General features: G+C 38.6%; 1 protein-coding gene across 4 annotated transcripts; it reads left to right on the top strand.

Annotated features, from left to right (window-relative positions):
* Nucleotides 1-703: 703 nt before the first annotated feature.
* Nucleotides 704-23,933, top strand: LOC124399056 (ankyrin repeat domain-containing protein SOWAHB). Of its 4 annotated transcripts, none has more exons than XM_046869727.1 (14): nt 704-1,010; nt 5,247-5,308; nt 7,359-7,535; nt 8,518-8,613; nt 12,292-12,396; nt 14,175-14,231; nt 15,510-15,611; nt 15,730-15,742; nt 18,124-18,128; nt 20,167-20,253; nt 20,395-20,397; nt 20,918-20,990; nt 21,900-21,986; nt 23,223-23,933. In XM_046869727.1, the coding sequence occupies exons 1-14, from the start codon at nt 887-889 to the stop codon at nt 23,399-23,401; spliced, it is 1,170 nt and encodes a 389-aa protein (XP_046725683.1). In that variant the 5' UTR covers nt 704-886; the 3' UTR covers nt 23,402-23,933. The 4 variants fall into 4 exon arrangements, with proteins under 4 accessions (XP_046725683.1, XP_046725682.1, XP_046725681.1 ...); XM_046869726.1 differs by lacking the exon at nt 18,124-18,128 and adding an exon at nt 15,872-15,874 and having other exon boundaries at nt 8,506-8,613; nt 15,730-15,741; XM_046869725.1 differs by having other exon boundaries at nt 705-1,010; nt 8,506-8,613.
* The last annotated feature ends 871 nt before the right edge of the window (nt 23,934-24,804 follow it).

Genomic DNA, 24,804 nt, shown 5'->3' with positions numbered 1-24,804 from the left:
CTCAGAATACATAAAACATCAAACCTTAAAATAGATGGGCTTTTAGAGCAGAAAACCAAATTAGGCCCCAGTCCTGTCAGAAAATAACGTCATATCGTGGGGAACAAATTCACACAAACCAAACAGCAGGAAAAGCACAAAACTGGCCAATTTGCCTACGATAGCCTCGGTTTTCTGTTTTCAGCTGACTCGACTGGGGCCCAGTGTGGTCTTCTTCTCTAATAGCCCCTCTACCTCAAAGTTTATGCATGTTGAAATGCTTTTCTGCTCATCACGGTTGTAGCGAGTGAGTTTCTCTATCCTTTCTGTTTACTCAAACCAGTCTGGCCATTTTCAACCGACCTTTCTTATCGATGTGGTGTTCCGACACACACATTCGCTCACACTTGTTTTCACACCAAACTTTACACCCGGTCGTGTGTGAAATTCGCAGGAAATCAGCAGTTTCTGATCAACCCAAACCAGCTCATCGGATTCCAGCAACCATATGGTTGCAGTCACAGAAATGTTTTATACATGTCCTTGTTAAACTGCTAAGCTTTTTTTAACTGGCCATGATTTTATTTGTGTAATTTTTGTATAGATGATTATACAATGAACATTTCATATCCAATCTCCCTCCAGTTCATGCCAGTACCAAGGACAAAGTACAAATCAGCCTGTAAAGGGTTAAATCGTAGGAGGCGCGCATGCTGAATGAGGGTGGAGTGAACTTGGTACATCCACTATTACTTTTTCCTTTTTTATTTAATTAGGCAGCTCTGTAGCAAATACCAAAGCCCATGCAATAGTATTCCTGATGGAAAAGAAAAACCGATGATTACATAACAGTGTATTCACACGCGCTCGGGTTATAGTGGTGCATTGGGGAAGCCGTGTGACCAACATGGGGGATGTGAGTGAAGCGTCTCTGCTGGATTACATCCATTCCTCAGGCGGAAAAGTTAAAAATGCAGACTTGTTGAAGACGTTTAAGCAATTTGTCAACCATAATGATTTGCTCCTACGGGGTGAGTAGCCGAAGATTTGCCTCTATAATCAATTCTGTTTCTCATGGAGAGATTGTGATGTTGGAAACGCTTCCAGCTCTGACGTTTCTCTCAATGCTCTATGGCAATATGACAATCTTTCAAATATATCTACCTATTCAGATTATATATTTATATCTCAAATAACTTGTTTTAAGCCGGTGTGAACATATATTGGGTTCACAAACGCCTAGTTTAGTCTAAAAACCAGCCTTAAACCAAACCCATCTGCTTTACATTAGAAGTGTGTAGAAGCTCCATATAGCGCGCGGCGGGAATGCGGTCATTTCCGTTGGGCCTCGCGTGCGCACAAATATCCTCAGTGTTGTTGAATATATATATAACTGACTCTGTATAAACAGATGATAAACGCCACAGGAGACATATTTTCTTATTTTTTGCACCTTCATAGCAAAAATTCCTTTAAAACACTCTTTGGGTGGTCTCATTTTTGGGGAACGTTTAAGGGTTATCTCAGAGCAGAGGTTTTCCACTTTCCACACAGAAAACCCTGCTAGATAACTATATACACATAACTCTAGAGGAACAGCTTGGGTTGAAAGGTTAACATCTTTTACCTGAGATTTTTAGACTTTTAGATCTTTATACCATGAGAGTCAATAAAATAAGAACATCCCAACATAGGGCTCTTCTTAAAAGGTTACAAGTAGAGCTCCTTTAGACAACTAGACCCGATAACCATACAAAGAACACCAGAGGAACCGCTTTAAGATAAAGGTTTTTGCTTCTGATCACCATCACTGTACCCCGCAACATCATATATCTGCAATAAATGGACTTTCGGTGAAACCCAGATGAGGATGGGTTCCCTCTTAAGTCTGGTTCCTCTCAAGGTTTCTTTCTTAGCCATCTTGGGGAGATCTTTGCCCATATTTAAACCATTAGGGTTAATGTAATATGATGAGAACATCCCAACATAAGGTTCCTTTTGAAGGTTCCATGTACTTTGGACATCTAGAACCATCAATCATTTAAAGAACACGTTTAGGTGAAAGAACAGCTTTAATGAAAAGTTACATCTTTACTTCAGATTTTCTTTTACATAATTTTGCCATGTAAACTGTTAATCATTTAAAGAACACCAGAGGAACAGCTATAACGTAAAGGTTTACGTGTTATGATGATGAAACATCCCTACATAAGGTTCCTTTTGAAGGTTCCATTTAGAACTCCTTTGGACACCTAGAACCATTAACCATTTAAAGAACACATTTAGGTAAAGGAACAGCTTTAACGAAAAGTTACATCTTTACTTATGATTTTTTTTAAATAATTTTGCCTTGTAAGTTAATAAAATAGAATGAAAACATTTCAAGATAGGGTTCTTCTTGAAGAAAAGGATCCAGGTAGAACTTCTTTAGACATTAGGTTCCTTTTGAAGGTTCCATGTAGTTTGGACACTTAGAACCATTAAATATTTAAAGAACACCTTTAGGTAAAGGAACAGCCTTAACGAAAAGTTACATTTTTTACATAATTTTACCATGTGAGTTAATAAAATATGATGAAAACATTTCAACATTGGGTTCTAAAAGAAAAGGATCCAGGTAGAACTTCTTTAGACAACTTAGAACTGTTCATCATTTAAAGAACACCAGAGGAAGGTTTACATCTTTTACAAGAACATCCCAACATACGGTTCCTTATGTAGAAAAGGATCCAGGAAAAACTCCTTTAGACAACTAGAATCACTATCCATTTAAAGAACACCAGAGTTTTTCACATTGAATTGAGATTTGATCAGGACTTATGAAAGAGTAGAATCTCTTAGCTGGAATTGTTAGTGATGTTCTTGTATTTAACTCATGTGAACTCAACAGACAGGATTTTGATATGACAGCAGGGATGTTAAAAATTACATCACTACTGAAGGTTTGTCTTTCGGAAATGGTACGTACAGTATCTCAATAACACCCAAGGAACATCTTTTATTATTTCATAATTATATATTTAACTGAAATTATTGGACAGCTTTGGCAGTATGACATATAAAACAGAGATCCTTACAACAATTCCTCTTTCCAATAAGATCCCAATTTGAATCCTTGTATTCAGCCTAAAACTGTTAACGATCCAAGGAACACCAGAGGAACTTGTTCCACTAAAACATTTACGTATTTACTTGAAAATGTGGAAAAACGTGAATGGAAATGAACTTGCTTTTTTCCTACATTTATACTACAACAAAGCACCAGATCTGTCAGTAATCGTGTATAGAGACATTACGGAGAAAATCAATCTTGGAAGGAAGAAATCACAACCAGTTGGTGTCTCTGGTGGGTGTACGTTAGCTTGCTTTGCCAAATCTGCCAACAGTGCCTGTCAGGCACAACCACGAGAGATAAAATACAAACAACATGAGCAACCTCTCAATCGGTAGTGTGAGCGCAAGGTTATGTTGCCGTGCAAATGGATAGTAATGGTGTTTTGAAGTTTGATTCAATTTGAATTAGATTTCATTCTTACAGCATTTGAATTTAATTGGAATCTGGTCGATTGGGGCAAAGAAATCTTGAAGAAATCTCGAGAAGAACCTGAATCAATAGCGAATGCTTCGTCTTCTGGGTGACTCAGGATAGTGGGATTGTAAATCATTACTCTTTTTGACCTTATACTCTAAAACAAGTGGTTTAAAAAGATGAGTCAGTGAATAAGGATCCTGGGATGAGAACCTGTCCCGGATTTTTATGATTACAGCAGCAGTTCTCTATTTGAACAGAAAACTTGCCTGTAATTTATACTTATGGACACTTTCTAAGTAAACCTATGATGCATATACACTGTTGTAGAAGGTCATGTGGAACATGAGTACATTACATATTCAACCAGCTTAATACCTTTATTAAATGTATGTATTTAAATGTTCCATTACATGGCTCTATGGCTTTGTTGGAACTGCAAGTTCTCTCCGGATGCTGGAGTCCAGATGTGTGCAAAGCCTTTCACATCTGGCACCACCTACATTTTTCAGCATTCACAAGTCTATTATAGTGGGATCAAACCCAGTCCATTGGAACAGTCTAGATTTAGATGTGTTGTTTGTTTTATAAAATGAACTTTGAGCAGTTAGTGTTTTCCATGTGGGAACTGGCTAATGTGAACATCTCTGGTCACCATGAGTATATTGAGCACAGGGTAATGAATAAGCTGTGTCCCTCAGGAATGTGGTATACTTGCCTCGTTGAATGTTGGCTTCCCGTTTGGGTTTCCTGTTGTTGTGCAGCAGTTGTCTGCTGGCAGGAAAGCGGAAAGGTTCAAATTGTCGTAGGTATGCTCTCTTTTTGTAAACACGCACCCGTGAATTCCCGACAGTATTGAAAGCACTAACACACTTTTTAAACTAATTCATAATGTTTTTTGGCAACTGTAGCTTTCAGTTTGCTTCACGAGGACATTTTTTTTAGATTGTCGTCTTGGCAACCTTTTATCCAAGTATTTGCAAATAGTTGGAAAGGTTACTGAAATGAGCTTGAGTTCAAAATTTAGGATGTTGCTCAATGTAAACCAACTTCTTTGGCAATGCTGGAAAATCTTTGCGTGAGATCCATTTACATGATTTAATGCACAAAATTATGAACAGAGACAGTGGGAGCTACAAAGAAATCATCCAAGGGTAATGGAGTATAGATGAACTCTCCCAGTCAGGAATCTTTTGCATTCTTTGGACATGCCTGAGGTTAATCCCTACCTAAACTTGCTTATCTTAAATGTTGAAAACATCAGAGAAAACACCAGTAATCCACTATACAGTAATTGTCATGTTATCAGTTGTTTGGACAATTTACATTTGAATGTCATTCCAAACTTGTTAGAAAACTATATGCAAATGGAAAAAGTAATTAGATACACCATTGTTGTTTGAGCTTCAGTGTCATTTCAGAAGCCGCACATTTGAGCAACTCCCCGCAGTTGTCCGAAAAGTGACAACTTGCTTGAGAAAGCTTTTGTTTTTTACCACGTAGTCAAAGTGCAATTTTCAGAGAAAATGGGTGATTCTGCAAGCTCAGAGATTTACTCCCATGCTGTTTTGCTTGCATTACGGCCAACAGGCATTTCCCCGAAGATCTGATTGAGCCTGCTGAGTCTAGGCTTCATAACGATGTCAAAATAGATTTTTATAGACGATGCCCAATGTGAACAGGGTGATAGCAAAATGTCATTTTCTGTTTTTATGCATTTCTTTTTATCTTTTCTCAGCCAAATACAGAGAGGACTTCAAAGTCATCATCGACCGGATAGCTGTGTGTAAAACTGAGAACGTGAGTACGATTTCTGTTTTGTCTGAGATACACCCATGTAATTGAAGTTTGATAAGATTATATTGCTTCCTGAAGTTCCTGAACAATCCTGTGTTCCCATAGAGACAGTTGAAGTGTAATTGACTGGAATGTGTCGTGTGCTTTAATAGTCTTATTACATTAAGTTGTGCTGCCCAGTCCTGTGCCAATGTATGCTTTTCCAGAATGCTAGTTACTAGGTTATGAGCATTTAAACAGACTGTGGGGGAAAAAAGAGTAGTCGGATATCTGGGAGAGGAGATTTGTTTTTATCTAACTATAGTCTCTATTCTCTCCGGAAAATGTCTTGCATCATGTGCCACATTTCGCTTGCGAGCTACACTGTTCTCTCTCTTCACAGGCATTTGAATGTATCTGAATGGCTTCTTTGTGTTATTGATGCTACCATCCACTTCCTTTGTTCGTTCTTATTCCTGATTCTGGAAAGACCGTCTAGTGTCTATTTTTTGATAATTACTATGTGACATATACAGGGTGGCGCAGGGAAACGGGAAAATTTTGTATTTGGCAACCCTGCGGCGCATCTGCAATTGTTTGGAATCAGTGTGACCTCAGCAGAGTGGTGCACAAGGAGCCTTCACTGTAAAACCTTTTATAAGAATGGTGATTGTGTGAGTGCTAATTTTGAAGAAACAGCTCATTGACGAACGGATCAGCGAAGGATCCTCGCGATGGCAGCCTCGATAATCTCTGGTGTACGGACCACCCGAGGACTTTTTCTTTCTTGAGGCTCAACATGTTTTTTCAAAATGAGCGCACGGGAAACTGACGTGCCAACTTCTAGTTCCAAAATTTCCCCCTTCCCAGTGTGACCCTGTATCATTATATAATTTTGACCTATACTGGGAGACCCAAACCTGCTACAGCCTTAAATTCAATTCAATTCATTTTTGTTTGTATAGCGCTTTTAACAATGAACATTGTCTCAAAGCAGCTTTACACAGACATGACAGCATGACAATGCCGCTGTGCCAAAGCCATGATTAGATTGCATTAATAGGTGTACATTGATTAGAGTGGGAGAGCTTCAGTGGCCTTGTATATAAATTGGAATTGGAATGCATCCCATGCCTCCTCACCCTACATTAGTACCCGACTTTACTAAAGTGCTTGTGGCTGAAAGAATGTGAAATCTCCACAAGCACATTCCAAAATTGATATATAACATTATGACATTATAATATTATGACAAGTGAATACCACTGATTATCTCTTCATCATGGCACCTCTTAGTGGGTGGGATGTATTCTGCAACAAGTGAACATTTTGTCCTCAAAGTCGATGTGTTAGAAGCAGGAAAATGGGAAAATGTAAGAATTTTGAGCGAGTTTGACAAAAGCCAAATAGTGCTGGTCAGACGACTGGGTCATGGGTGGCTGAGGCGCATTGATGCACGTGGGAAGCGAATTCAGGGCACGTGTGGTCCGATCCAACAGACGAGCTCCTGTAGCTCAAACTGCTGAAGAAGTTAATGCTGTTAATGCTCGATGGGTCAGAACTGTTTTAGCAGCAAGAGGGGGACCAACGCAATATTATACAGGTGCTGATAATCTTATGCCTGATATTGTATATATTTAAGATATAATCAGGTGATGATGGAAGACTTTTAAGCAATTTGCAGTTCATTGTATTTTCATTAGGACAGTTCATGGGGTAGGTCAACATTGCAGTCATCACTAGATAAATAAAGCAACACTGGAAAATGTGTGAAAGCAGATCCAGTACTAATTTATTTTCAGAGCAATAGTTCATCTGATACCTAATATGGGTTTTAGTGCATTTCTATTTTAAGCTGCAATTCCTGTGAATTCTGGTTTCTCTCAGTTAGAGAAGCTTTTCTGTGATTTCAAGCAGTATTCTAATGCACACAGTCATGATGTGGATACTCAAATACATATTTTAGTAAGGCACATTTATTTCAAACCCAAGAAACCAGCATTTGTAAGATTTTCATGGTATTTGTTTTGTCTCTAATGTATTTTTTAAATAATTTGTATTTTTATTTTTTCAGGGAGAGAAGTACCTTATCCTGAAGAAGAAGTACAAGCAACTCATGCAGGAGCGTGAATCAGAGCCTGCGGTTTCGGGGCAGGGAGTGAAGAGGAAAACGAATCAAGTGGAATGGTGTGTAGGACCCACCATTACTGTTACCGATGCACGAGACCGAGACCGAGACGAGAGCAAAGATGTGAGTACATCATGGGAAAGTATAAGATAATGCTCTGTTAAAAAAAACACATTGATTAGCTCAAGATCTCTGAATGTGAACAGAACGATTGCTTTCGGTCGGATCAATAACAAAAGCAGCGGTTTAAACTGTTTCTAAATGCCATAAATGACCATAAATAACATCTGTATTAATACACCCATTTTTTTTTTTTAACCAACCTAACTTCTGTCTATAGATGATGCTGATCTGTTTATCAAACACCTCCATACAGTATATGATCAAATCACTCACTTTTGATTTCATGCCTTTTATGTACACTTTTTCATGATTTTTTTACATTTGTACAAAAAAACAACCAAACAAAAACCATTAAAAATAATACTTTTTGTTTACATATAGTAAACCGTGCTAGTTAGACAAAACAACATCATGTAATGAGCGGAAAGCGGAAGCAAGTGCGAAAAAAAAAACGTGCACACAGAACAATTTGGACAAAAGTATTGGGACACCTTGACTTTTTCAGCCATATGAAGTTCTTCCCCAAAATGTCACCACAATGTCGGAGGCACACAATTGTGTTATTACCACCCTTATTGCTGAATGTGCACAAATCTCCACAAGCGCACTCCAAAATCTATTAAACTTCTTTCCATTGGGGTCGAGGTTTTTATAACAGCAAATGGAGATTAAATATGGAATGGGATAATCGAACGTCCGTAGGAACCTTATTGTCCGGTGTCCACAAACTTTTGTCCATATAGTAACCATATTCCTGACACCTTTTTTTGACAAATAGTATTTTTCTATGAATATTAGTAATATATTTCTACAAAACAGATACAATGATTTAGGTCACACACAGTTACACACCACTTATGTAATAGGGTTCCCCATGTGAAGCTCATTTCTATGAAAGCTCATCGAACAATAAGTCCTCATTTCCATAAAATTGAATGCATGAGACGTTCTCTGTGTACTAATACCCCAGGTTCATTTGCAGTCGGGTATTCTGAAGAGAAACACAAATCAAGTGGAATGGTGTGTAGGACCCACCATTACTGTTACTGATGCCCAAGAGCCAGATGAGGGCGAGGATGTGAGTACATCACTAGTTGGGGACGTATTAGTAAATGGTCCCAATGCTGCTTGCTGCTTCGCTCAAGTTTAAAACGATTGCTTTTAAGTTTAATACACACACAGACACACACACACACACACACACACACACACACACACACACGTGTGACCATAACCGTATTCCGTATCGATGCACCAGTTTTTTCGACACCATCTAACTTATATCGTTGCTCCGTCTGCAAAATATCCTGATCTTTATGCTGCTTAGCAACTGCAGCTTTTTAACTGTATATATAATTAATAGAAGAAAAATTTGTTTATTGTATATATATATATATATATATATATATATATATATCCTTTGTTGTAATTGAAATTATTTATTGGACACGTGGCTTCATCATGTTGTTTTTTTTGTCACAGCGGTATATTCTGCTTTAAACACTTCAACCTACATTATATGGACAAAAGTATCAGGACATCTGACCTGTGGTTCTTCTAGATATAGTTTATACAGGTTGGAGTTCAAGATTTCGAGTGGCCTGCTGTAGAGCTCTGACCTCAACCCTATTGAACACCTTTGGGATAAAATGGAAAGCTGACTGCACCCCAGGACTCTTTACCTCACCTACATCAGTACCTGACTTTCCTAACGCTCTTGTGGATGAATGACCATAAATCTCCACAAGCATACTCCAAATCTAGTGGAACATCTTCCCTGAGGCTAAACAGTAAATGGGGACTAAACGTGGAATAGGATGTTCAAAAAGCAATTTTATTTTGTCCATATAGTGTATAATAAAATCATACTAACGCATACTAACCTTAATTCAGTCAGTCATGTCTTTTATTTACACTGGTTTTCTGCCTTATTTTTCACATTTTTGAGGGAAAATATAAATATATATTTGTAAAAAAATCCCACGATTTATGCAATAGCGTTCCTGTGTAGAGCTCATTTCCACTAAAGCTCAGCATGAGATGTTTACCAATGCCCCACATTCATTTGCAGGCAAGTGTTCTCTTGGAAAGCTGTTTGCGTGCCCTGTTGGCTTCCAAGCGTTTGCTCACCTGGAGCGGAGAATCACACAGAGATAAGGGAGATTACGGCAGATAGACAGGTTTTATGTAGGCATTGGGTGCATTTTTAAGGACAGCTGAATCGTTTTATGCCAGGTGGAGAGAACGGGGTATCGTGGTTGTTTATTATGATTAATCGGCCATCTTTTGGTCCTAAAGGGCAATTCGTCTTATTAATTATGAATTACTACGAACACGCCCGATTATCAAACACGCCATGTGTTGAGTGTGCCGCAATCAATTTTTCATAGCAGTTGCTGTAGGAAACGGCGTTCACTCGCCTAAAAAGGAAACGGATGGCGTAAGTGTGAGACGTCTGCCATAACCGGGCTTGGCGTCTGCTAGGTCATGTGTAAAGAATACGGGCAGTTTTGAATAGTTGCACTCTCCAGAAAGCTCAGCAACCTTGTGCAATTGCACAAGCAACAGGACTTGTTCCACGTTCGTCAGACCAAGTGTATATTTGCCCAGACTGGTATTGAAATGCTGAGCTAGCGTCTAGGGTCAGGCAATATGAAGATAATAGTTTGACTATATATACACTTTAGATATACACTTTAAACTGGAACTCACACACACACACACACACACACACACACACACACACACACACACACTCACTCACTCAACTGTGTGTTACTGAACTGTACAACCTGAACTTAACACACACTCATTACTCATCTCCACCATTCCACCACCATTTATTTACTATTAATACTTAACCCGTTTACATGCTGTTTTTTTGCACCTCTTAACTGCTGCTACTGCTGTTTTTGCACTGCATTGTATTTGTTTTTATTTTACTCCTGGTTATAGTTTTTATAGTCCTCTGCACAGTACTGAATATTCAGAGTATACAGTAGATTTACTGGTCGGTGCTATCTTGTGTTATGTGTATTGTCCCACACTGTCTTGTGTTGTCTGTCTGTCTGTCTGTAATGTTTTTTGTCTGCACTGTTTGCACTAGATTGCACTTTATGTTATGTAGCTTTGTGTTGTGTTGTAGCTCTATGTTGTTTACTGTAGCACCAGGGTTCTGGAGGAAATGCCAAAAAAAGCCTCTTGACTTGACTTGATTTTATAGTAAATTATGTAATGTGGAAATGCCTTGATCATCAGAGGAAAAAAAAAGCTATAGTAACGAGCGAATGAACGTTTTTAACATAATAAGGAAGCGTCTCTGTAAGGAGATGCAGGAGACAACAAATGGAACAGGAAGTGAAGTGGTGGTGAAATATCTGAGGGAAGCCATGGTAGAATGTCGAGTCAGAGATCCGGAAAGATTTTTAAAATTGCCATAGTTTTTCAGACATGAACAGGACAGTCTCATTGGTTTCATTGCTCGGATGTACCCGTTTGTTTGATCGTTGTAATTATAAAAAAATAGAAATAAAAAAAAAGAAAAAGTGTGCAGTAATTCCCCTCAACAGGCTGATGGTATTTTAACCATGGATGGTGTGGATTTATTCCTTGAAACACAAAGTTGTTTTTTTATGCCGCTCCGGATAAGGGTGTCTGCTAAATGCTGCAAATGTAAATGTAATTGTGGCATATTCCTCGATTCTGATTGGGTCTGGAGTGTGTAAGAGAAGGACAGCAGAAGCCTGCACCCCATGCCCGAATTCTGTGGACGGAGAAACTTTGTTATGGCATTTTTTTTTTTTTGCACTGGCTGTTGAGAGATAGGTGATAAGATCGCTTGGCTGCAATGAATTCAATGCGTATATACTTCACAAGACATTCACGAGACATTCTGAGCAATACTAACCAATGGTTGGTGTCTGTCTTGTTATTGCGACAGTTGAAAAGAAAAAAAAAACACGTAGCGACCGGCAGCCTCCCTGTGTCCTGCAGGAAGCACATGCTAGCTTTCACCCACACTTGTTAGTAGCAGAGATGTGACAGGGATGAGCTAACTTGTGTGATATCTGGCTTATAATATGACTAATAAAGACTCATAAGTAAAGGACAATGGAGGTACGAAGTGGTGTTATGATGCAAGGAACGATATTAAACAACGTTTGTTAGCAGCCAAGCGCAAAAATAAATTGTAAATGACGCCGGTACTTTTTTTTTTCCTTCTCCAGCTTTATTCTTGTTTGTTTTTTTACATTTTGACCCGTGGCTGTCAGTTTTGCCACATTTCCCAAGTGTGAATTTCCTTCCCGGATATGCTGCGTCACAGCCATTCTTTCAGCCTGGGTGTGAATTAAACATTAGACCCGAGCTCTGATGTGTCACTCGAGCACAAACGGCTCACAGCGACGCAAACGTGAACTCGTTTGCTGAATCGGAGACGAATTAGGAAGAAAATAGAACATGTGAATGGGTTGCTTGAGCCATGAGCTGGTTGGCAAGAACACGACTATAGATTGTGAAGTGTGGTTTGTGGTTTAACACTACAACAGGAAAGTTTTCACTGACTGCAACCGGTACAGTTTCCTGTTTCAGTTGTCAAGACATTTCGAAGCGATAAAAAAAAAGCTACATAGAAAAAATACATTGAATACTCAAATAGCTGATTATACACAAGTCTATATATATGCTGTGCAGGATGCTGTATGTACCTCTCAACATTCGTTTTTACTAAAGGATCTTGTCTGTCGTTAATAATCAGGTAACAGTCGACTATCATTCAGTGGAGAACCCAGAACCACTGTCAGAGGAGAATCCTGAACCCACAGACACAGAGGATGACCTGGACAAGGACTCGGGGTCAAAGGTTAGTCTCCAGCACTTAAAGAAGCAAGAAAATGTAACCAAAAAATGTATGCCGTGCAAAACCACCAGGGGGCGACAGAGCAATTATTCTGCTTTACTGGAGCTGCTCGGGGAAGCAGAACATGAAAAGGCCTCGGATTTCCATGTGAAAGATGCGCTCTGTTGTTGTGTAAAACAGCAACATGTTCTTCCTCATTAGAGAGAAAATAATCATCTTTCTTCACCCACCATTCGGATGTAGATCGGGTTTGGCAAAGCTATTAGACAAAACAGTAGAAACTGTCTTTCATTATTTAATTAAGAAACATTCGTTTAATTTTATTACAAAATTGCATGAATAAATTGTTTATTAACTAAAAACAATTATTCACTATCTCATTAAATAAAAGAAAAAATAATAAGAAGAAAGATTACAAATAAAAGAGACATAAAAATGCAATCAACATTAGGAATTATATATATTAAATATTAAAGGAAGACATTTTTGTGCAGTCAAATCCTTTCTTCACATATCAGGACGCTGGTTCAGACATGCAGCGCCCTTGGAGCACAGAAGGTTCAGGGGGCTTGGTGATGCTGGGGCTTGAACCTCTGGCCTTCTGTTCAGTAACCCAAAGCCTTAAACACTGCATATTACTTGTAATATAATAAGTAATGTACATTAGCTATACAGTTACATGAGTGAGTTTGACTCTTAACCGCATTTCCTTGTTCATCCATGGATTCAAAAGACCATAACTGTGCATGTAGAAAAATCCAATTGTGCATGTATATAATAATAATAATAATAATAATAATAATAATAATAATAATTTCAAAATAAAGTAAAAACTCCTACTGTGAGTTTCCATGGCAATAATTACTCGCATTCAAGCTTAAAAACCTGGATCAGAGGACAAGTGCGAATGTTCAGGTCCCGACAGTTAATAACTGATTGTCTGTAGTTACCTTTTCCACGGCCCGTCTAAGCTGTTAAATGCGGCACCGTTTACAGCGGACACTTTGGACAGTTAGCGCAGAGCACATGAAAGAAAGACTGTGTTTGCTCTCTGTCTGGCTGACCGCAGCTCCCCTGCCCTCAGAACACTTAGCGATCACATGCTTTTTTTTTTTTTTTTTTTTGGGGGGGAAAAATCAGCATCCATTTTCCTTTCTCACGAACACTTCAGCCGGCGTACATACAGCCAGATTGGCCCTCAAAGTGTTCTGGCCTCTCGTGAACATAATTTCAAAAGGAGCAAAGTACCCAATGTGAGCAATTAAGCTTTCAGAGAAGCAAATTGTTCTGGGTTTTGACCGCATGCCATTGCCTGGATTCGTCTCTATTTAAAAAGGGTGGAAACTCGTCTTTCTCCCGTATCCTCTCCTCTGAGAATGCAATACGTTTCATATTCTATTCATGTTCTATTTCTTTCTCGTTTATTTCGCATTGTATCACTACCCAGAATCTGTGATCTCTTCTGTAATACCTCCCCCCCCCGAGTGTGTATTGATGTCTATGGTCCTTATGCTGTACTTACAGCCAAACCAACGAGTCTCACACATCGCTGCTTGATTAACAGCGTGACGGTGACGGAAATTCTTTTAGAAACACACACAGTAGAAGTGACGAGGAGGAAGCTTGCTGCTTTGACACACACATACACAGGGACAGAATTTGTGTATTGGAGATGAGCAACAGATCTCATGTATTATGAAAGTCTTGTTTTGTATTAAAATGCACCTAATCTCTTTTTCTCTTTTTTTTTCCTCTTCTCTGTCTGTCTATTATTTTTCCAGTCTGAATCGGAGCAGGAGGAAGAATCTACGGGTAGTGTAGGCTCTGCAAATGTTGCTGTAAGTGTCCTGTTATAGAGAACAATTCATCGATTTTTTTTTCTCTCCACATCCACACTATGACTACATAAACATTCACCACTGATGCTGGAGACTCCTTCTATAAATGTTAAATTAATTCAGTTTTTTGTGTAGTGCTCGTAATGTACATTGTTCTAAAGCAGACAAACTTCTTACTACAGAATTTTTTTTCCCATTTTAAATAAAATATATGCATATTTAAAAGACTACTATAGGCTGTTGCTATCATGAATATAATAAAGCAAAATAATAAAAAAATCGCAAAAAAACCCCCTGAAAAAAACGACATTTTGTCAAAAGACACGTTTAAAATGATTTTCATCCACTTTAAAAATTCAGATTTTACTTAAATTATAATTTAAGTTAATTTAAGGGTAATAAAAGTTCAAAAATTAGTGTTCTTAGTTAAGGGTTGGTTAATATGATGAAAATAAATTGCGATTCTCACGATATGCGATACAATACAGATATCGCATCAGGTCAGGTTTTGGACTTTTTGTTAATTGGAGAAAAAAAATTTGGTTTATGCTAAATTATATTTATAATTTATATTAAAACCTATTAAAGGAAATAAAAGGGTTTAAAATTGCATCAAAATAAATGATAAAATATTTATATATATTTATATACAAAACAATCTTGTGTAATGTATAAAATCATTTAAAAGCCTAAATAATTGTGTGGTACCCAAAGTTCTCATATTTCCATTATTTTGTTTTCGCGTCGGTGTTTTTCGAATTTTGCGTAATTGTCTGCAAAGTTTTTCTACTTTAATATTTGTCTACGATGAAATTTCACGAAGTCGTGAGTCTCGCGACGCATGAACGATGCAAGGCGAGGTGTTTCTGGATGAGGTGAGGTTTTCTGTAAATAGGTTAAATAAAAGTTTTTTCAATTTATCATTATTATTTCGATCGTTATCATGATTTATCATTATTGTTTAAGTATTAGCTGTCGAATTCTAACATGAAAATAAGCTTGTACAGTATTTTTTAAAGAAATTTCTCGTAAAACATTTTTTTAAAATATTATCTTCAGCCCAAATCGTTTCACTTCACATCTGGATCTCTCTTTGTATTATACGCCATCTTCTAGTCTCTTTCTATCGTATGTCGCAATCAAAACCCGACCTTATCACGTTGCACCTGTGGGCCGTGATGCAGCCGTGTGCTCGTACCAAACAGATGTTTGATATTTCAGCACGGTGATGTTAGTGATGTTCACCTGAGTGTGTTCTTGTCGTGCTTTTCGCTGCAGCTGGATCCTATTGAGAAAGAGTGGATCTACTCTGCAGCATGTGGCAGACTCTCACACCTCACCCAGCTGCTCAAACAGGACGCCTCACTGGCCAACAAAAAAGTACTATTTAGATTAAACCTCCTCTAACAGATTTATCAGCAAATGTTGATGTTATAAATAATGTTCTGCTGTTTTTTTTTGTTTGTTTTGTTTTTTTTACATGCACACACCAATCCAGGATTTTACCTCAGTAAGTACCAGCTCTTCAAAACCCTTACTTAGTTTTAACATTTATCATAACTATTTGCTAATGATATCTTTCTTTTCCATTTTTTTTCCTCTAATATACGTTTCTCTGGTCGGCGCTTGAAAACCTTTAGGGGGTGAGTAATCATTTAAATCTCAATAGCAAATAGCAAATGATTTCTAATGACGTCTTCTACCGCAAAAAAATGTTCGCGTTTCTACACAGTTCTTTCCCTGGTTCCCCCAAGTGCAGAGTGAAGGAACGCAAAAAAAAAAAAAAAAAAGGAGGGAGTTGTGGAGGGGGGGATCTGTCCCAGGCTTACATTTCAAAGACCTACTATCAAAAGGATTATGAAAGATGGCTTTTTAGCTCCTGCACCCTCAAAACAAGCTCAAATCCTTTTATTTGTCTCTTCTCCCTCCCTTGCATGTGCGCTTAAGAGCTTTGCCTCAGTGTTTGTTGTCCCTCCCTGGCCCGGAGTTCTCACAGTGTCCTGGCTTGGACCACCTTCTAAGAGCCACTAAGCCTCTCCCTTCCCCACCCGGACAAGATACAACAGCAAGCATTGAAGTACAGGGGAGATTAGGTGCCACCTCAAAGACTTCAACCACTTAAAGATAATCTGAAAGTAATAGCGCAGGCTAGGATTAATTGGGGAACAATGTCGGGTCTGACCTCGGGTGGCTTTGATGCCCTCCCTCCGTTCGCTGGCTGCCAGCCTGGACTTGCATGCCAAGCTGGCCAGGTCACGCCAGACAATATTAAGTTGGCAAAGTGCCTGATTGGTCATGGTGAATTAGAAAATTTCCTGTCATTAAGGGTTGTTTCTACTCTTAAGTGACTTTTAAGGTTTTATCAGAGCTTAAGCATTGCTTGAGAGGGATGCTCTTTTTTGTTGTTGTTGTTTTCTTTTTTTTTTCCTCTTTGGCTTTGGCTTAAGTCCTCCACGCACTCAAAGTGGTTAAGCATCGCCTTGAGCCTCAGGGAATGCACCATTACAGCAATAGCAGGTAACCTGACACAAGCGCTATCTGCGTTTTCCTTTCACATGTTTGAAGGGTGCGGTTTTGGCAGGGGGTTGGAATTCCAGCTGCTCCTCTCGCAGGGCGACCCCAAAAATAAACGCCCGTCATCCCAGATGCAGCGTAAACATTCCTGGCCTTTGAGCATTGCAAGCTGGACCTGTCCGTCAACGAGTGCAAGATAGATAACGTGCGAATGAAAAGCCACCTGTACCCATCCCTTACCCCCTCCTGTTATCTCTCTCTTTCTGTGTTTCTCTATATCTCCCCTTCATGTCCTGTATACCACGGCTCTCTCTTCCCGTTGTCCTGGACCCGTCTCTTCCTTCCTCCAGTTTGTAAGTATATCATTTCCCCATCTCCTCCTTTTTCGAAGATGTTGTGAATATGTGTGGCAGTGCACCCCATTGTGCCCCTTGTTAACAGTCCTAGAACAGGACACGGATGTTTTACTGCTCTATTTTACTCAGTGTCGCCAGAGGGGCACCCCGCAGGGCCTAGACAGGAAGTTGAGCAATGAGGACAGGAGACGCCACATCCTGTCGGCCATCGTCCGTCACACCTCACCCCCAGAGACCTGTCGGACTGTCGCTCAAACGGCACGATGACCAATCCGTCTCGAGAGTGTGACATCGAGGACAATGGGTCCGTAGATAGAAGAGCCAGACTCCATTTATCACAATCTGTCTCAAGGGCCGAGCCTAGAGGAGGGGCTGAGGGTCGTCCTGCTGCACCAGGGACACATACAGTGGAATATAGAGGAGTAAAAAAAAAAAACACTACCAACAGCTGTTTGGGTCATTTTCACACGATTTATTACAAAACGCATGAGAGAGAAAAAGAAAAGCAGGTTATAACCAAACCGTGTTTCTACACGTTTAAAAAAAAGGTTCATTTTATTATTTTATTTGTCAGGCTGATTTATTATAAGGGATTTACCCAAATCATTTGACACTCTTCAAACTGTAGAAATAGTCTACAGTTTCATTCTCATACTCATCAGCGTTAAAAAAAGATAAATATACGGAGTTGTGCAGAACAAATCCAAATGGCCTTCGAACAAACGAAAGGCGAGCGTGAACACGTGATTACTGTACATCCGTGTGTTTGTGCTTTTTTAGCCTGAGTGTGTTGTTAAACATCAGGTTGTGCATGTAGAATCCATCATTTCTGTTCTCAGTGCTTGTCCATTAGTGTAGCTTCAGCTTGTGTGTGTGTGTGTGTGGTGGTGGTGGCCCTGTGTCTTCTTGATGGGCTTGTCAGTGGGCTGATGCCTGGGTGGGTCCTCCATCACAGGGTCATACCAACATCATCAATCTTGCACTGGGTGACAGGCCCAAGCTTCCCCCGCAGTGGGCACACTGGTTTGTTGTTTTGTAATTAGGCTGCCATTAGATGGCAGGAATCCGTCCTCTCCGAGCGCAGCTGGGCCCCTCCTCCAATGACCAACAGAAGCCCACGGCCGTGTCCATTCTCTGAGTGAGGAGCAAGCCAGGAAAAGCAAACCGAGCATAGCTGATGTATGAAAGCTCGGGTCATGTTGCACAGGGATTGTGCGATTCCCAGAAAGCCTTGTTAGGGATTAAAACCTGTGATCTTACGTAAAGAAGGAACCAACAAGCCACTTAATACAACTAATCTTGTATCACATTCCTGTTGAGCTTTTAAATTAGACAGTGTTTATTAACCTTCTCATTTTCCACCAGGGTTATAATCAAGCATTTATACACGATGATTGCTTTTAGAGTTGAAGCTTCTAAACAAAAAAACATACAATAATACAATTATGAAACTATTAAAAATAATTTAACAAAAAAAGCATTTTGATACGAGGAAGCTTTTTATACATTCGATGAATATTTTTGTGTGTCCGGCTTACAACATTCTGGCTTACAAAAAAAAAAAAAGGTTTAGTTTTTTTTTTGTATTTTGCATTTAGTTTCAAGACTAAGTAGATCAAGAGTGGGTGGTTAAATGACTATTTCTAGGGCCTGTCACGTAAGAACAGGAACTAACTGGTTTTGTGGGCATTCCACAATGTTCCATTCATCTACAAACAGATGCAAATTTTGTTGTCATTTATTGAGAAATGCAAAGTTGTAGTTTTAGACAAAAGTTTATAGCAAATGAGCATAACATTAAACAGCATTCAAGTACAGGCGACTATTTACGATGGAGACGCGTTCCATTGTCACTTGAAAATATCTTCGAGACGTGGTCTAGCCTAACCCGGAGTCTTAAAGAACAGGGATCAGTATGGGGGAGTGAACTGTAATTAATAATATACAGTAAATAAATGAGCAAAACATCACTTTACAGAACTGTAATGAATAAACTATATATGTATGTAAGTGACAGCAGGCGTGTGAATACATTTGCAATCATATTAAAGTGTATACCAAATAGTACACACTATACTACTACTACGAATAATAATAATCATAATGTTTAATTATGTGATGACAACAGAGATGATGGGTTTTATCTTTTAACCTATTTGATTTAAGTGATCAGTCATTCAGGGGTAGAACTATATGAAATATTATTTAAATTATTATTTTTTAAATCTAATTAAATTTAAGAGCAACTTCATTAAGTTCTAAAGTTTATAATGTTTCTTGTTTAAAGGTGAATGAGCCATTTATTAATGCATGAATTATGTAACATTTTATAATTGCTCATCATTTTTTTGTCAATACGTGGCAAGTTTTTATAGTGTACTTATTGTATTTATATTGTAATATTATTGTAAATAGTTGCAATGTACTAAAAGTAAATCTCTGCTTTAAGAACATAGCATACTTGACATGTTTAATACGTTTTAATTTGTATGCTAGTTTATAAAGCATACTGTGTCTATTCAATCCCATGATTTGCAATATGTTCAAATTGATATATATTACAGATTTCCCCCAAAAATGATCATAAGTCTTATCCTCGAATAAAGTCTTTTCGGCGAACAGTAAAAAGATCTTGCATTATATCTTTCCTGTACGTCATTGATTCCTCTAGTGTTGGACGTGAAGCAAATCTCACCCCGTTATTATAAAAGTTAATGTTTTCAGCACTGAGGTCACTGAGGAATATAGTTATTAGTTGGTTTGGCTGCTTTTTTGTTATTTTCTATGTGTTCTGTCTAATTGAGGGATTAAAATAAAGACTTTCTGCCTTTAATTAATAGTCAAATGATTGCACACTTTTAAATGATGTGCATAAAATGTGTGCTGAGGACGATTGTAGCATTCATTCAAGTCAAATATGTCCTTTGGTACAAGGAGGATCATATGATTATGGTTATTTATTTTCACCTACTTTTAAAGCTGTTTTATCTCTTGGAGAGAAACTTGGAGTGTGGACTCATGTACAGTATTTCCGATGTGTTACACTGAGTGTTTGTGTTTCTCAGACCGCTCTGCACTGGGCTGCTAAGCATGGAAAAGAAGACATGGCTGTCGCGATGGCTAAAGCAGGGGCCGACGTCAACATCAAAGCCGTACGTTTTACTCAATAGAACCTTTCCAGTAGATCATTGGATAGTCTGGTGTTTGTTTTTTTGTCTTAAAACAATTTATTGTTCTATAGCTTTATTAATTAAACAGCAAATATCTTTTTTCTGTCTTTTTTTTCTCTACAGCATGTAAGTACCTGCCCCAGTTTGTCCTCTTTTCTTACGGGAAATCGGTAATCTACAGTGACGCCGTTCTCCCATGCCTGCCTGCTTTCCAAACTTCTGCCATAACTCCACTTACTGAGAACCCCAGCTGTACAAATGAACTCTGCTTCACAGCGCGTGTTCATAAATCAAACTGTGTCATGTTAATCACTTCCCCTAAACAATGTCCTCATGTATTCCAATAGCTGGGCCCTGAGAGGAGCAATTGCACTGAATTACCAGCCAATTATCATGCTGTTATTAGGGTCTGTTGCTGTAACCTCACCTAATTTGTGTCCTCTCACCCTCTCGTGTTTTTTTTTTTTTTTCTCTTTCCTTCTGTCTTTCGCTTCTTTCCCGATTCTACTCTGATTTATGCACGCCGGACGGATTTGTGGCTTTGGATGCGCTAGGGTGTAAGTCTTCGTTGTTTCTTTTTGTTGTCGATATTAAACAAAATGATATTATTTTATTTCTAATGAGACTAAATCTTTTTGGCTTCCAGGGATACACACCTTTACACATTGCTGCACTACATCGTCATATGCATATATTTAATTTACTCGTCCAAACCTACGGTAAGTCCCTGTTCATGTTATCATGGATTAGTGATCTCTGTATTATAATGACACTAAATCTGTGCAGATGTGAAGATCAGCATGTTTCCTGTAGTAGAAACACTCCAAACTACCCTTAAATTGAAGCCTACGGGCAGGTGTTTTCTTGCCAATTTCTATATTTCTATATTCTATATTTCAATTCAATTGGGACCAGCTTATGAAGAGATGAGATACACGAGAAAGTCGTAACTAACCAGTAGTTATGTTGGTAACACGTTTCAACAAACTCTTCTCTCAAAATAAAGCAAACGATTTAAACGCTGTTATAGTAACATAACAGATCTATGAAAGGGTGGGCTACTGCAAAATTGATGCTTTTCCTATAACAGACCATCAGCACCAAACTTTCCAAACAATCCTTTTCTATCTATTAAGCGAACGATAGCTGATAATTGACAGCTAATCATTTTGTGCCTATTTTTGTTCCGCTTACAACTGTAGAACATCCGCTGAAGCAGTTTAGAGGTGGAGACCCTCACTAACTAACGAAACAAAGAAAGGCTGTGAATGTTGTTATATTGAGAGAGAAAAATGCTTATTAAAAAAAAAAAACGCTTATTAAAAGAATATTACATTAAATCATATTTTAATAATTATAGTAAATAATAATTATTGTAATGTATAATATTATAATGTATTCAATACATAGATACAAAACTCTGTGGGTTGCTGTAATACAAAAGGAATCAAAACCTTCTGATTGATCAGAATTAAGAATTTTGTATCTTTGTGGCCTAAATATTTAATTAAACTATATTTAATATTATTTTATTTGATTGAATTTGTACTACTACTAATTCGACTACTACTAATAATAATGATGTAATAAATAACATGCTTACATTGATACTCCGTCTTGTCAAATAGGTGCAAAGGAGAATGTTCGTGACTACAGCGGCCACTTAGCATCCCATTACCTGAATTTACAGAAAGCGGAGGACAGCACTGATCCGAGTGAGTAATCACAGTCATACCAAACGCCTCTACCTTTCAATGTATTAATAGAGCCGTGTCTCTTGATGGTGCACACCCACATATCAAACCTCTAAACTGCAACTGAATGTCTTCCTGAATGACTACTACAAGCCCCTTATTGTGGTTCGGCGCATTCTAAATAATAATTCAAATCATTTTCAACATGTGTGCACACCTTATACCGTACCATTAAGTGCTCTGCTCTGATTGGTCAGAAGGGGTTGATCAGTTTTTGAAGAAGAGAACGTAAGAACGTACAAAGGAAAATCGGATAGCAGGCTTTTATATTTAAAAAAAGAGCAGATTATATATTTCTATTATTATTTGTTTTTAAAATTTGAGTTATAGTTCTGGCGCAGGAAAGTCAAGTCAAGTCAAGTTTACTTCTATAGCGTTTTTCACAACAGACAACAGAGTTAAGGTGAATGGTGTGCATTTATCCCTGATGAGCAGCCGTGGCGACTGTGACAAGGAAAAACTCCCTTAGATGTTATGAGGAAGAAACCTTGAGAGGAACCAGACTCATTTGGGTGACATCAAGAGTGTGATTATAGAAAGTCTTCAGGATGGACGTTTTTTTTTTTTTTGCTTTTTCAGAAACCTTCGGTTACCGCTGTCAAGGCTAGAATTATGGGTCATTCCATTATGTGATTGGAATCATTGTATTCTTTCTATTTTGAAAATAATTGCTAGTTATTTACGTGAAAATAATTGCGACCGCGACTCGTAAGGCGACTGATCCGTAAATCGCTTATATATACTCCAGAAAGGGAGGGACTCCCTCATTCAAATCAACCTAGCGTGCGTTTTAATCAAACCGATATTAATCCAACAAATTGACCTAATAACTAGCATAGAACTTATTAGATACAATAGAAGTAGCGTGATACAACCTATTTAGCCTAATCAAACTCATGTAACCTATTTATAATTAAAACAATAATAATCAGGCACTTATACATGAGAGTAGAATAGAGTCTGACTGGTGTTATGAGTGTGTTGAAGAGACAGGAAAAAGAAAACGTATAAGGGAGGTTTAAGCATGTTTATTGGGATCTTCTCAGGTTAAGTGTGCTACATTGGGAACCAACTGAAACAAAGAATCCACCCGCGATGTGTCAGGTTCTGAGTTACGACAACTCTCTAGTGAGATGCTATGAGTGGCATATGAGTAATACTAGGTGTTGGTTTTGAGTTGTTTCTTTTCCGTTGAAGATGCCGGATACCACAGCCCCACGCAGGTGACCGAGCGCCGCAACAGGAAGCTAACGTCTCTGTTTCAGTCACGGAAGAAATGGGGTTCTGCAGAAGAACTGGCACCCGTCCCAGAGGAAAGGAGCGTCCCGCATCAGCTCGTGGTCCCTGCATTCAGACCCAGGAAGTTCTCTCGCTGAACAGTGATCGCTGCTGTACAGTAACCGGGGGGTCGAGCACAATTGGTTCTTTTACAAGGAACGCATTTATGGACCTGGTGTTTGTTCTTTTTCTTGTTCATGTTAAATAATTTTTGTTTTATTTATGTTTTTGAGTTGTCTATTTTTTTTTTATACACTATGATGTTTCAAGTCATATGGCTTTATAATATCTAATCTCTTATATAAATATATATATATTGTTTTAATGCTGCTACATGCTTTCCAAAGCCGAATGAACCGCATTTGACCGGTTGCTATTTTTCTCACCTCACATGACTATTTTGCATATTGCAGTTCATTTGCTTTTAAATGAAACGTTTTATACCAGTGACGTCTTGTTGAAGCTCATAATAGATTTTTCGGATTAAAATATAAAAAATTAATCAATAAATAAAATAGCATTTTTGCCTTGAGTGTAAAATGTGTTTTCACGTTTGTTTTCTGTTCTAATAAGGCCTATTTTTTTTCAGATGATCATGACATGAACAAATATATATATTTTTTGACTCACTGACATGTTTTGGTGTGTTTTGTCTACATTGGCACACATTTGCTCGCTGTTCTGATGTCATTGTTAATCATCAGCGCATTTCTCTCTCATGACTAAATCCAGAACTGGCTTTCCTTTTCTCAGCTTTTTTGAGTCAACCGATTTTACAAAAAAAATTCATCACCTGCAAACTAAATCTTCTCAAAGCATGCTTTCTTTTTCCCCCAATCAACTTTTAGACACTTATGATAATAAATGGCATTCTCCAGTCTCGTCATCCGGCTCATGGATGATCCTAACAAGATTACACCCTATCAGATCCCCCGTTTTGGTTCCTGCGCGGCTTCCCACCTATCCTTCAGCTAATCGGTGAGACTCTTTTTATCCTCCCTCCTTTCTTTTCGCCCTGCCTTTGATTCACCTCGATCGCTCGGCTTTGAGCTCCCCCAGATGGAGTAAATATGGGCCCTGTTGGTCCTCCATAAGGCTTGAGCCCTTAATTCCAGCTTAGCCGCTAAAAAGGGCAGCACTTGCTTTTGCGGCTTGGAGGTATCAGAGGGCTGAGAGGGTGGACATGCGAGTGCTTTCGAGCCCTCGTTTTCTTACTAGGAGGGGTGTTGTTGGGAGGATAAGAAGGACTTGCTGTAATAGATACTTATCTGACTGCCCTGCAGCCCTCAAACAAAATCAGCCCTCTGAAGAGATTAGGACCCGAGGAGGGCACATTAGCTCTAATCCTATGCTTTGAGGGGTCTAGAACACCCCCCCTCAAGCCTTTTACACCCCAACTCCTTCTGTTGTAGCTTGTATCTTGCCTGTGTGTAAGAGGATCCTGCGGCTGCACACGAGGGGGGTCAGGGGTGTATGTGTATGTGTATGAGCGTGTATGCGC

Source organism: Silurus meridionalis, chromosome 16 (genome assembly GCF_014805685.1).
Source record: "Silurus meridionalis isolate SWU-2019-XX chromosome 16, ASM1480568v1, whole genome shotgun sequence".
Lineage (NCBI taxonomy): Eukaryota > Metazoa > Chordata > Actinopteri > Siluriformes > Siluridae > Silurus > Silurus meridionalis.
This window is presented reverse-complemented; position numbering and strand designations above follow the sequence as displayed.